This window comes from Notolepis coatsorum, assembly GCF_963971535.1.
Source record: "Notolepis coatsorum genome assembly, chromosome: 2".
Lineage (NCBI taxonomy): Eukaryota > Metazoa > Chordata > Actinopteri > Aulopiformes > Paralepididae > Notolepis > Notolepis coatsorum.
In genome coordinates, this window is record NC_140166.1 from 121,661,246 (window position 1) to 121,676,137 (window position 14,892).

At 41.5% G+C, this 14,892-nt stretch overlaps 1 protein-coding gene across 1 annotated transcript in view; it reads right to left on the reverse strand.

The window, feature by feature from the left end:
- gas6 (growth arrest-specific 6) overlaps positions 1–14,892 on the reverse strand; it is a 124,378-nt gene that overhangs the window by 26,050 nt on the left and 83,436 nt on the right. Inside the window, exon 7 of the mRNA XM_084309221.1 lies at positions 14,608–14,730. Coding sequence (XP_084165347.1) covers positions 14,608–14,730 — 123 coding nt within the window. The remainder of the gene's footprint in view (positions 1–14,607; positions 14,731–14,892) is intronic.

A 14,892-nucleotide genomic window follows, 5' to 3' on the forward strand; every position in this document is an offset into this window, starting at 1 on the left:
GTTGCCTTAAAAGGCTACGATTAGTTCGGCGATAAGAAATGTTAATTCTTGGAAGTGAGAGGGTTTACACATTCACATGATTTAGATAATACATTCACTTGTCCCTGTCAATGGCAGGCCGTTCTTGTTGTGTCCCCCCCCCCCCCTCGCCTCTTCAGACTGGAACAAACTTGTTTGACAAATAAAAGAGGAGGATTATACCTTAAGCTTCTAATTACATTTTTGGGAAGTCAAGGGCTAAGTTTGGCGGGACGGCAAGCAGATAGCTATCATGTTGTTTTCAAATCACAGTGTGATTCACAGCTTGTTTAGTCTGTACACCGAACGACGGTATGCTGTGCTTACAGCTGACTTTGGCAAACGGCACACACACTGCTACAACCTGTCCTACAATATTTCTTCTGTCAGCGGGATTTGAGAATACAGACATTTTATCTTCTACTTGCGACACAACAATTTCGCAATAGGGGGCAAGAAAGATCGGAAGGTCTGAATTGTAGTAGTGGTAATAGTAGTATTATAGGGTCCATGTCTGTCTTTTATTAGTAGTAGCAGTATTATAGGGTCCATGTGTGTTTTGTATTAGTAATAATTAGTGCTGTCAATCGATACAAATATTTAATCTGATTAATCGCATGATTGTCCATAGTTAACTCGCGATTAATCGCAAATTACCTAATCTACCTTAACACTTTGTTTGCCGGAAACGTAGATCTACATTTTTGTCTCGCTTTTCCTTTTATTCGCTAATACGCTAAACACTGGCAAGACAAGCGGTCACCACGGTTGCCTCGACAAGTTCATCCGCCCGCCCGTTCATGTGCAATGCTGGATAACGTGGGACAGACTACCGCAACCAGTATTTGGAATGGCGATCAGATAATTGGATTATTCTTTTTGCAGTACATCAGATACAAGGTAAGGACTATATATTACCAATCTTGCGTTGATCCGATATTCTTTTGCCCGCGATCGAAGCGTGTCTGTGTGGTATGTGTGTGCTCACTGTGCTGTGTCCCGTTGGTCACATCACGGCACGGATGGGCGCCCCGCTCCAAACCACCTTTCATGCGTGCATGATGAAAGATAATACCGATAATCTAGCGTTGATTTCAGATTGATTGTTGATCCAAGCGAGGAATAGCAACGTGTTTATTGAATTACACAAAAACGCTGTTTTCGCATCTTTTTCTGGGATTACTCAGAATCACTCAAACTATACTCATATTCACCACGGTATAAAACGGAAATGTATAGATGAAAGAATTCTCTGATTTTTGCATGTTGACCAGAAGAAACCCACTGACAATCGACGGCGTTATTAGATCCATAGCTATAATATAAAATATAGGTTTAGCTCTACAAACAAGGTGAGCGCTTACATGGGGACGTTAATGGGCGGCAAGGCCTATGCACTTCCCGGAAGGGGCGTGGCACAAACAATGTGACAATGTGTTAAACGGATCTTTTTCAAGTTCCAAGTTTTAATACTCTTATCAACATGAGTCAACAAATGCTTTCTTTATGCAGCCATTTAACACAAAAGGATGACCCTCATGCATTGCAAATTTGCATCAAATTCAAAACAGAGTGATGCACAAAATAACTTAAAATAATCATTTAAAACAATGAATAAAGTGTGCATGAAATAGGGGAAAGTAAACATTAGGAGCTTGTTACATTCACCCACACAAGGGCTGAGGACAGAGCCCCGCCCCCCCCTCTCTCTCTCACGCGTGTAGCTTATTCCCAGCGGAAGAGTGCGTCGCGTGCTTCCGCGTTTTCTCTGATTGGCCATGACGCCCATGTGACCACGGCAGCGCGAGAGAGCTGCAGCGCGGAAATAGGCTGTCTATTGCCATTCTCTAAGACAAACTCTAACCTTAACCAGCTCCTTAACAGCGCCTAAACTTAACCCTTCTAACCTTAAGGCGAGCACCGAAAGACTCAGAAGAAGCTTCTATCCCCAGGCCATCAGGCTGCTAAACGAACAATAAACACTATGCAACAACCATCAAATGCACACAGCACGCACACCCACACACTCACTTAAACAAACAACACACTGCAGCACCCACTCTCCACACTTTAGAGCACACAAACACACTTTATATTTATTGGTAAAGGATTTGCACTACAACTCGTACACCTACTGTAAATTGTACCTAAATTGCACCTCATCCCATTTCTGCCTTGCACTATATAGTATTGTATATTAGTACACTGCACAGTATTGTATATTATATGGTAACTCAGTTACGTCTATTCTGCATCGAACATTGTACATATGTCTATACTGAACACTGTGACCTCATTTTCTACTTCTAATTTACATGCTATACTATGTTATTTTATTTCATACTTATCTTGTCTATCACAGTCTCTGGAGCGTAACAGTAAGAAGCATTTTGTATAAAAGTATTCTGTACTTCTGTATGACAACTATTAAAGAAACTTGAACTTAACCAACTCCGAAACAATGCCTAACCTTAACCTTAACCATAACCAACTCCGAAAGAATATTGCCATTCTCTAAGACAAACTCTAACCTTAACCAGCTCCTTAACAGCGCCTAAACTTAACCATTCTAACATTAACCAGCCTAACCTTAACCATAACCAACTCAGAAACAATGCTTAAAGTTAACATGCCTAAACTTAACCGGCGAAAGAATGCACGTTAAAAAAATAAAAATTTGAAGGGATTCGAACTTGTCACCAACGGACGGCAGGATCCACAGCAATGCAGCGCTGCCAGTTGAGCTAAGCGTCGAATGAAAAACATCAGGGATTACGGCTACATAATGCCGCAAGCTCTGCCGCTGCGCTCTGCGGCTGCCGCGCTGCCGCGGGGCGTGTCGCAGCCAATCAGGGAAAACGCGGAAGCACTCGGCAGCACTCTTCCGCTGGGAATAAGCTATAGGCCTCTCTCACACACACTCTCCCAGCTCCCTTTCTCTCTTGCCCCTTCCTCATCTCTCTCACCCCCCCCTCTCTCTCTCTATCTCTCTCACACACACACACACACACACTTTGAGTCAGAAACAAACATAGTATGAGAGTATCAATTAGGGGTGGACGGTATAAACGGTATACGGTATATAAACATATGAATTTGCGCTACGGTATGGATTTTGACTATACCTTGTGACCGGTAGAGCAACACAGTGTGGAGGGAGGGGGCTGCCAGGAGCAGAGCCAACGCCAGCCCGCCGAGACAGGGCTCCACAGTGCGACTATTTCACTCGGATTTCCCCCTAAAAATAGATATGAGCTAACTGGAAAAAGTATTTAGGAGCACAGAGGCTTTGCGTAGTGGGCGTGTCAACGCGCAATTGTCATTTCATAATAGACACGGAACAGAGCGGACCTTCAATTTTAGAAGCAAACTAGCACTTCAGCCCTGCGTTGCACACAGCCGTGTGTGACAACTTCTCGCGAGTCACGCAGTTTCTATGTGTAATGTAAACTCTGCGACGGGTCCAATCGTCTAACATGCTTTGCATCCTCGCCATTCTGGAACCTATTTCATTCCAAAGGAATATATTGGACATTAGCTATAGTATATAGCTCAGCAGCTGTAACAGAATATATATTTTTTTATATTATTATTTATGTTTGCCAGGGGTGGACCGACATAGCAAACGCTATCACTGTTTACTTGTGTAAGGAGGACATGATTCCTTTTCAAACTGTCGATCGAAAGGGCTTTAAAGACATCGTCAAAACACGATCCAAGATATGCATTACCTGCCTGCAGACACTTGAGAAAAGGTTTTGCATTTTTCTATTGCAGTTTTGCACAATATATGTTCTTAAAATACCTCTGTACTATGTGAAATATGTCCTAGTAATACAAGAGTACAGTAATAGCTGCCAGTGTTTTACCCCTTCAGAAGCATGTATATAGACATTTTAAGATAAGTTAATTACAGTCTACGCTTTAAATTATACCGTGATATACATTTTAGACCATACCGTCCAGCCCTAGCAATAATACACCTGAGTGAAGTCTAGTAAAAAAATTATTAAAAATTCTTTTTTTTACAAAAAAAATGTTAATTAAAATGTCTAAAAAGTTAATCGTGAGTTACATTTTTTTGGCGTTAATAGAATTGTGCATTAGCGTGTTAATACCGCGTTAACTACTTTGACAGCCTTAGTAATAATAGTATTATAGGGTCCATATCTGTTTTGTATTAGTAGTAGTATTATAGGGTCCATGTCTGTTTATTATTATTATTATTAGTAGTAGTAGTAGTAGTAGTAGTAGTAGTAGTAGTAGTAGTAGTAGTAGTAGTAGTAGTAGTAGTAGTAGTAGTAGTATATATGGGGAGGTTAGTAGTAGTAAGGCTGCACGATTTTGGGAAAATATCTAATTGCTAATTGACAGATAATGCGTGTGCGATAACATTTTAGATAAAACATTTTTTAAAGCAGCCCAACGGAGGTTTATTGTAAAATGTGGCTTGCACTTTTTTTATGTTGCATGATCATGTATACATTTATTATAATATTTTTAATGTTTAACACATCCTGCGCCAAAAACGAGTTTACTCGTTATTGCCCGCCAATCTAATAACGGCAACGAGTTTACTCGTTTCTATTATAGTTATTTCCTTTATTCGCTATTGGCATTCATAATTCATCCAGGAAGGCTCCGGGAGCCAGCTGGACCCTGTCTGATTTCAACGCATCAATACCGCCGCCTGGTGGATTTTGGGCGAGGCACTCCACTCTAAACCGGATGTGGCGCTCTGTGCATCGGGGAAAATCCTCCGGCATATCTTGTTATGTTGATCAAGACAAACACTCAAATGCATTTGATCGCTTTCTAGACGCAAGAATCAATATGCTTTCGGCGTTTATTGCGTCATACAAATGGAAAATGGATCTAGCAGATCGACATCAAATAATTGGAATTCTTTTTCTCCAGACACATCGGCCACACGGTAAGAGAAATCTATCGTTAATTCCAGCTCGATTGTCCATTTATTTCATTGCAATCCATCTGCTCAACGTATGATGTCCTACTAAGGAAAGCCGTTACTGAAAATCAAGGAATCATAAACGACCCCCCCCCCCTTTCCTTCACGCATGATGGAGCATAATGTATACCGAGCATAATATCAATAATAATAATAATATCAACATTATCTGGCAATCCTCAGTAAATACTATCAAACTCCTCTGACGTCATCTGGTCTGCGCGCACACACACTATAGTAGACTTAATGATTTTAGAATATTTCAGCTAATGAAATTAAATGTTTATTATCATCAACTATCCAGTTAGTTTTTATAGTGTAACGTTTTGCTACTTAAAGGTTAATTGAACGTACAGTAGAGAGAGAGAGAGAGAGAGAGAGAGAGAGAGAGAGAGAGAGAGAGAGAGAGAGAGAGAGAGAGAGAGAGAGAGAGAGAGAGAGAGAGACAGAGACAGAGAGGCTCAGCCCCCCCCCATTCCTCACTATTGGAACTATTGCTGTTTTCTCTGTCTGTGAGCAGGGTTAGCTAGCTTAACTTAGCTTAGTTAGCGTTAGTAGAACGCTTTATTGTCATTGCACAATACAGTACAACAAGATTGGTTCGTGCAGCACCTAAAATAATGATACCTACATACCCACTCTACCACACAACACATCCATGATGTACCTATAGACACACCATACATACATTTGTTGTACCCAACAACGTTAGTTTAGGTTTTTACCCCGACGTGGGCATTCAGGAATGACGAGGATGCAAAGCTTGTTAGACGTTAGAGTTTTCACTGCACATAGAAACAGCATGAAAAAAGACAGGGACTTATTTCGGGTCGCAGAATGCGACCATAGGCGCACTCTGGAGCTCTGCTGTAACATCTTCACACACTGTTGTTGCTGGGCGTATACGTAGCTACCTTGGGCTACTTCTGATTGGTGAGCAATGAGAGCACAGCACTTCTGATTGGTAAGCATGACTGGCATGCAAGAAAAAAACCTTGAATCAGACTTGCTGTATAACGTATCCTAAATCGCAGGCATTGCGATTTGCTAATCGCATAATTTCAAATCTCGATCTCGATTTAAAATCGATTAATCGTTCAGCCCCAAGTAGTAATACTGTAGTAGTAATAGTATATATGGGGAGGTTAGTAGTAGTAGTAGTAATAGTTAGGGGTGGGACGATACATCGATCCAGATCGATATATTATCAATGATCCAATAGGATCGATGCAACATAAAAAAAAGATCGGTTCATATCACGATACTCTTATTTTGAAAATCCTGTGGCGAGTCGTATCCGCCCAACAACAACAGCACAGCAGTAGCATTTGAAACGCTCTGTAGACATTACAGCAGAACAGGGCTACAGAGTGTGCCTATTTTGCGACCCGAAATAAGTCCCTGCTGTTTTTTTCCGCAACGGGTCAAATGCATCTAACATGCTTTGCATCCTTGCCATTCCTTTATGCCCACGTCGCGTTAAAGACCGAAATTAACGTTACGTTAGCTGCTTACGCTAACTAAGCTAAGCTAACCCTGATCAGAGCCATAGAGAGAACAGCATAGGTCCATTAGTGGGGACTGGGGAAGGGGGGAGGGGCATTCTCCCTTTCTGTGTGTGTCTTAGTGAGGACTGGGGAAGGGGGAGGGGCATTCTCCCTTTCTGTGTGTGTGTGCATTTGGAAAGACCAGATGAAGTCAGGAGTATATTATATTGATAGTATTTACTGAGGATGGACAGATAATGTTGATATTTAAACATAAAAAATACAATACATAATAAATGTATTCATGATCATCATGCAACATAAAACAATTGTTGTAGGCACGGTTTGGGAGAGAAAGGGGTTTTAGGTTGCGTGTTGTGAGTTCCACAAAAATTTACTTAAGAGTTTAAAGCTCAATATATCAAAATGTGGCACTTTACAGTGAACAGGTCTATTTGTATAAAAAACAATAGATTGTTTTTCATTTAAATTACTGAAAGAGCTCAAAAATATAAATGTCAAATGATATTTCCGTTGCCTTTTTTGAGTTGATCTAAATGTTACCGATTGTGGTAAATGGGCATATAATATCGTCTCATATCGATCGCAGGCACCTGAATTGAATCGTATCGTATCGTGGCAGACTTTGTGATATTGGCAAATATCGTATCGGCAAATATCGTATCGTTGTCCAAAGAATCGTTATCGTATCGTGATGAAACTGGTGATTCCCACCCCTAGTAATAGTATATATGGGGAGGTTAGTAGTAGTAGTAATAGTATATATGGGGAGGTTAGTAGTAGTGGTAGTAATAGTATATATGGGGAGGTTAGTGGTAGTGGTAGTAATAGTATATATGGGGAGGTTAGTGGTAGTATATATGGGGAGGTTAATAGTAGTAGTAATAGTATACATGGGGAGGTTAGTGGTAGTGGTAGTAATAGTATATATGGGGAGGTTAATAGTAGTAGTAATAGTATATATGGGGAGGTTAGTGGTAGTGGTAGTATATATGGGGAGGTTAATAATAGTAGTAATAGTATACATGGGGAGGTTAGTAGTAGTGGTAGTAATAGTATATATGGGGAGGTTAGTGGTAGTGGTAGTATATATGGGGAGGTTAATAGTAGTAGTAATAGTATACATGGGGAGGTTAGTGGTAGTGGTACTAATATTATATGGGAGGTTAGTAGTAGTAGTATATATGGGGAGGTTAGTAGTAGTAATAGTATACATGGGGAGGTTAGTGGTAGTGGTACTAATATTATATGGGAGGTTAGTAGTAGTAGTATATATGGGGAGGTTAGTAGTAGTAATAGTATATATGGGGCGGTTAGTAGTAGTAATAGTATATATGGGGCGGGTAGTAGTAGTGGTTTTGATTTTGATTGATTTGATATTTTTTATTTTCGTGTCTTACATACAGATGTATGCCCAGCCCATATGGGCTTACAAGACACATAACAATAAGTATATAATAATATACTTTACCAATTACTTAACAAATGACATAGACCAAGATGGCCATAAAAAAAGAAAAATACAAGAAAATACAATAAAACGTAATATAACACAAGCTGTACTCAATGTAAATAAACAGAAAAACCGAAAAACAAGGTGAATTTAAATACAATTATATTGGATACAGTGTGTTTTGTCTCAGGTGCCATGCCTTCTCCAAAAATCCTGCAAAACCGAAGATGTCCTCCACAAAAAAACAACTCAACATACAGCTCTCAGACTGCCAAAACAAATCTGGGTTTGCAATTTGAATTTTTTCAAATAAAGCCCTCCTCAAAGTGGTGTACAAAGGGCAATAAAAAACAAAATGATATTCATCCTCCACCACTCCCAGATCACACAGAACACACAACCGCTCCTCCTCAGGTTTACCCTGGAATCTACCCACTTCCACAGCCAATGGCAGGGTGCCAGACCTCAACTGGGCACACAGAGACCTCCGTCTTCTCTTTAAGTTTAACATTACATAAGGTTCAGTAAAATACTTGTTTTTAATTGAAATATATTTTCTAAGTTTAGGTTTTTTCAAAATCTCCACCTTCCACTTATCCTGATGGATTGTTGATAATTTTGTTTTAATTATGTGAACCTTACACTGCAAATTGTTCATAAAAATCATACTCAAGTCAGTAGAAGAAAAAATCATAGACATCTCTCTTGACCAGGGATGACCGTGTGCTCTGTCCCAATTAAAAATCTTTTTAGTCACCCTGCCATTTGGCAGCTGGACCCGGCGGTTCCATAACCTCACCATTTCACCCTTTTGCTTGACCAAGCAAGAATCCCACCCCATGTCCCCTTCTATAGCCCCTTTTGGTGTGTATTTATGGACTCCTAAAAAGTATCTTATGGCCCGGTTCTGGATCGCATTACATTCAGGAGCATCATCAAAACCCCATACTCCAGCAGCATAAAACAAAACAGAACCCACCATTGAATCAAATAATTGTGTATATGTTGAAAACCCAAGGTCAGTGCACACTTTCATTTTACTCAACACGCCCCCTAGCGCCCTTCCTGCTGACTCAGACATTATTTTCCTTCCTTCTATGAAGCACATGTACTCATTAAAGGTAAAACCAAGATATTTATAAGAATGTGTGTAAATCAGAGGCGTTGGTCCAAATTGAAACTTATGACTACTCTGCTGTTCGTGTTTTTTCCTAAAGTGCATAATCTGTGTTTTTTCACTGTTAATCGCAAGTCTCCATTTCATGCACCAAGAACTCATAATATTCAACATGTTTTGTAAATTTGCTTCATTTTCTGCAAACAAAACAAGTGGTAGTATATCAAAGTCAAAAAGTCAAAGATTTTTATTGCCATGTATGGACGAATCCACATAGGAATACGGGTACATGAGCAAACACTGTGTAAACAGTATAGGAAAAATATGTAAAAACACACAGTATAAAAAGGACAAATGCTAAAATTGATATCGAACATCCCCTAAAAGTGCATATCATAGTTAAAACAGCGCTTCCACAAACCTGACTAATAAAACTAATAAAAACACAGAAACAAAATAGGATAAAATACAAAACTAGCCTTTGGAGTCATTCAGGCTCCGCACAGCACTGGGGAAAAAGCTCTTTGTAAACCGAGAGGTAGAGCATGTGATAGAGCGGTAACGTCTGCCCGAGGGGAGGGGGACAAAGAGGCCTGCGGCTGGGTGACCAGAGGGGTCGTTGATAATGCCAGAGGCACGGGAAAGCAGCCTGGCACCATAGATCTCTTCTAGAGCTGGCAGGCTAGACCCGATTGTCTTGCGTGCATACTGTATATGGGGAGGTTAGTAGTAGTAATAGTATATATGGGGAGAGGTTAGTAGTAGTAGTAGTAGTAGTAGTAGTAGTAGTAGTAGTAGTAGTAGTAGTAGTAGTAGTAGTAGTAGTAATAGTATATATGGGGAGGCTGACCTGTTACCTACTTCCAGAATATTTCTCCTAGTGGTTGACATTCCATTCCTGACTCCATAACACAGCTGTACCACCTCCGACTGAGGCTAAAGCTGTCCGCCAGTCATTTCTTATGAAACACAGTGCGCGCACGTGCGTGTGCACATTATGGATGCACAGATACCACACTTTCTCTGCCAATACTGACTCTGAGCCCTAAACTTCAAATATCAGCAGACACTGAGGACCGATCCCATCCATTCACTATCAGTGAACAGTATTGATTTTGACCATCAGCTTGGGGTAATACAATAGCTGACAACAAATAACACTGGGGCCCAGGCTGTTCCCCTAGCAACGGAATTCTCCTGAAAAGGTCAATATGTATGCAGAAGATCAAGTGGCTTCGCTTTTATTCCTGACATCTTACAAATGGCTTTTGCTATTGGATGTTAGTATTGAGGAAACCCCTGGATACAGATACCCTGTTTTAGTCTGGTATCCATGCATCCCGTGTGTGTGTGTGTGTGTGTGTGTGTGTGTGTGTGTGTGTGTGTGTGTGTGTGTGTGTGTGTGTGTGTGTGTGTCTCTGACGGAGAGGCACAACAAACACTGGTATTAGTTAATTTTTAAGGCCCTTATTGGTAAGCTACCTCCTTAACACTTTGTATGCCACTCACGGCTTTTCTCGGGTTTACGCCCCAACCGTTGAATGCCACGTCACGAGTATTGTCTTTTTTTATCGATCTGAAATCATATTGCATCAAGCGAGCCTACCGTTGAAGATCCAGGGACCGCCGGCGCTCAGATGTGAAAAAAGCGCCCCCTATCGTCTCCCAGATGGTAACCTATCGTCTCCCAGATGGTAAATCACCCTTTTGGAATGGACTCAATGAAAGTGAATGGGAGAACGGATTTCTGACTCCACATTTTACTTCTCACTGATGCAGCCGGAGTCTACCAGAGTTCATTCTGGAGCCTCTGAGCCACGGCGAATATGGGTTATACTGCACACACGATGGATCAATACAATTATCGATTTTTTCGAATGGCGATCGGAAATTGGAATAAACCATTTGGATACCATCTGACCTCAGGTAAGGAATCTATGTTATCAGTGTTAGGATAATCAGACTCGTTTTCACGGATATATAAGCGTTTATGTGATATGTGATATGGCTGTTTTGACTGTAAAAGCCATGAGGAAATAAGAGCAGCGATTATCAGCGCACGGCACGAGCGTGCGTGCGCACACATTATACTATCGATCATCTAGCGTTTATTTGAAAACGATTCACAAATAGGCCGACAAATGACAACATCATGGGTTGTTTTTTCCCCGAAAACGGGTGTTTTTCAAAATGCTATCAAACGGAAATGAAGCGATAAAAAAACAATCTGCCTCGACAATGTTGACTGGAAAATGATTCTTTGATAAGCGACGGGCAGATTAGACACATAGCCATAATTTAAAACATAGATTAGGCGATATTAACGTTAACATTGCCCGTGGATGGTGGCATTCAAGGGGGTAAAAAGGAAAACACGGCTGGCGCTCAAAGTGTTAACACATTGTGCACCATAAACGGCATAAGTCGTTATTGCCCGCCATGCGTTGAACGGCAACAACGGCGTAAATCGTTTTTTGGGATCAATATTTCATTTTTTCGCCATGGCATTCATAATTCATCCAGCCTCCCTCCGGACTGCAGCGGCACCCTGTCTGAGATTGCAACGCCTCAATACCGCCGCCTGGTGGATGGTCGGGCGAGTTACACTCACATCAAACCGGAAGTGGTGGTCGGTGCATTGAGGAAATCCCTCCGGCAGTCATATCTTGTTACGGGACTCCAGACAAACACTCGAGTGCATTTGGATCGCTTTCGAAACGCAATAATCGATATGATTTCGGCGTTTATTGTGCCATACAAACCGGAAATGGATCTAGGAGATCGGCGTCAAATAATTGGAATCTTTTTCCTCCAGTCTCAACCCACGAACGGTAAGAGGACGCTAACGTTATTTTCAGCCCGATTGTCCATTTCCTTGTTTGCAATCAGTCTGATCAATATATCAACCCATACTATATAAAGCCGTTACTGACGATCAAGGAATTCTAAACGCCCCCCCCCCCCCCCCCCCCCTTTCCTTCACGCATGATGAAGCATAATGTATACCGATCATATAATTTGAATTTTTTAATATAGCGTGTATAGGAAAGAAACACCAATCGATAATCTATCATATGCGGCAGGGCCTATAACTAGCGTTTTTGGAATTACAGCAGAAAAGCTTAAAAACACTTATATTCTCGAAGGTATTAACACAACAATGTATGAATGAAAAAATATAACGTTCCCACATCCGGAACGATAGATAATCGATGTTGAATGGGCCATAGTAATGTCAATATAGCAATACAATTTAAAAAGTTATAGCCCTGGCAGACTGGGTATAATGATGGGCACAATGCCCGGCGCCCAATGTGTTTTAAGTAGCCTTTTACACTTAGTTGTCCGTTTTTACTTTTAATTTGACTGGATTGTGTATTGCATGGAATGTTGTTGTTGCCGTGCTGTCATTGAGATGTTTTTGTTGTTGTTGTTTTTGTTACTCGTGAAGCTACAATATGAATTGCCCCACGCGGGATCAATAAAGTTGTCTGAATCTGAATATACTACATAAATCAAATCAAATTTATTTGTAAGGCCCAACAACACACGTTAATGTCCCCATGGGCCGGACACGTCTTCTTTAACTCTTTTGAGTGCCACCGACTTTCCCCCATCTGTACTGGCTGGTGCCAGCGTTATTGACCATTTTAGCGATGTTTGCAGACCCATCGTGTGTTCTGTATTATAGCTATGGAGACAATAGTATGGCTCATTTGTTCATAGTCCTTTACTAACTAATCAGTTCATTTCTACACTGTAGTTTGTTACACGCTACACATCGCCTCTTTCCAAAATAATCTTTTTCCCCCCCATAGATCGCGAGATATGAAGCGTTATATGCAATAAGCCCAAATCGTTCTGGTTGATCGCCTGAAATCCCAAATACTCCTAAATCAAAGGTATATACCATGTACATGTGTGCCTTCACAAAATCATCAAGGCGGGGGGGTCGTTTCAACTAGAAACTGCGATTGCGTTTGTCGAGCATGTTTTACGTTCGGTAAAACACGACACTGTGATCGTTACAAAAACATGTTTCAGGTTCGGTAAAATAGCCAAAGCTTACATTAGCCAGAAGGTATTCCAAAAAGAATTATTCCCAGTGATCGCATCGCCATCGCGATTACCCGTGCCGTGTATATGTCTATACTCGTGTATATGGGAAATAGGCTTCAGGCAACAAAATCTCGAGGCGATCGCTGTGTCTCTCTGTCTCAGAGGAGGAGGAGCCCTTGCAAAAAAGAAAAGAAAAAGGTGTATCCACACCAAGCCATTCCAGTTCAAAAGGTAGGCGATACTGCCACCTGGTGAGATTCGATCGTCATTGCAATTCCAACGTAGGCAGATGAGCCAGGGACACCTAGAGGGCTCCGGCTGATCGTATAGAACGGGGATCAAAGGAAAATATCAAAGGATCAAAACCCGAGTATACTCAGGTTTTGGCGCTCAACGGTTGGCGAGATAACACGACTTTACTCGGGTATGGCGCCCAATGAGTTAAACAAGTCAAGAAGAAACATCACAATAAATCAAGAACAAAACAAAAACACCATGAAGTCCAAATTTTTTTTCTTTTTCTTTTTTGATCCACTTTTTCTCCCATTTTCTATATTTTTCTCCCATCCCAATTTCGTATCATCCAATTCAACCCTCCCCTGTCACGGACGCTGTTTCTTGCCTCCCACAAGCCGGCTGCAATGTGGACTAAGTCATACATAGCACAAGTCCCCTCCGGTACTTGAGGTAACAGCAGTCGCATCTTTTCACCTGCGCAGCTCGATCTCTCAGTGGCGAGGAGTAGCGTGTGGGAGGCTCACGCTGCCCCCGACACTTCCTGATTCTACTGCGCAGGCGCACCAACCGACCTGTAGGAGTCGCTGTCCACAACGCCCGATCCCCACCCATCAGTTTCCCACCCCCTAATACGGCCAATGTGTATTAGTACGGACGACGAGCTAAACTGAAAGCAAATGTGGAGCGCTGGGCTCGAACTGACGAGCCCAGCATTTCGTGGCGAGCGGCTTGCCCACTACGCCACGTAGCCGCCCTAAGTCCAATTTTTTTTATATAAATGAATGCAACACTCCCAGACATACCCCACGCGAAGGTAAGGGAAAAACTCACTAAAACCTAGCAATAGGAAAAAATTCAAAATGAGTCTGCATTTTGCTATGATGCCCCTATAGCTCATGGAATGAACAGTCCTTAAAGCTTGAGATTCTCCCCTCTGTTGCAGAGTTTAAAACCTTGATCTCAATCAAGTCGTACAGGTTTTAATTGATTTGTTATCCTTGCCTTTTGCCTCATTTTGTTGTCTTAATGTTATGATTGTATATGCTGTGTGATGCATGTACACTCGATATGACTATAAATGAGGGAAGCCTCAGTTGCTTTTCAAGTTTAAATAAATCTTTGATATGTGTGTGTGTGTGTGTGTGTGTGTGTGTGTGTGTGTGTGTGTGTGTGTGTGTGTGTGTGTGTGTGTGTGTGTGTGTGTGTGTGTGTGTGTGTGTGTGTGTGCGTGCGTGTCTGTCCTCACCAACACAGGTCTTGGTTATGTTGTCGTAAACAAAGCCAGTATCACATAAACATTGGTAGCTCCCGTCTTGGTTCAGACAGCGTGCCGTCCCACACACTCCTGGGTCCTCGCATTCGTCCACATCTGAAACACAAGACACACGCTCAGCCGGTGTAGATTCAACACACATTTCATGATTCCAGGAAGTTGTGATGATTGGGAGTTACAGGAACACTCCCAACATTTTGGGAAAAACACTTATTTGTCATCTTCCCCAGAAGCAGACGAGAAGACTCTTCATCTGTG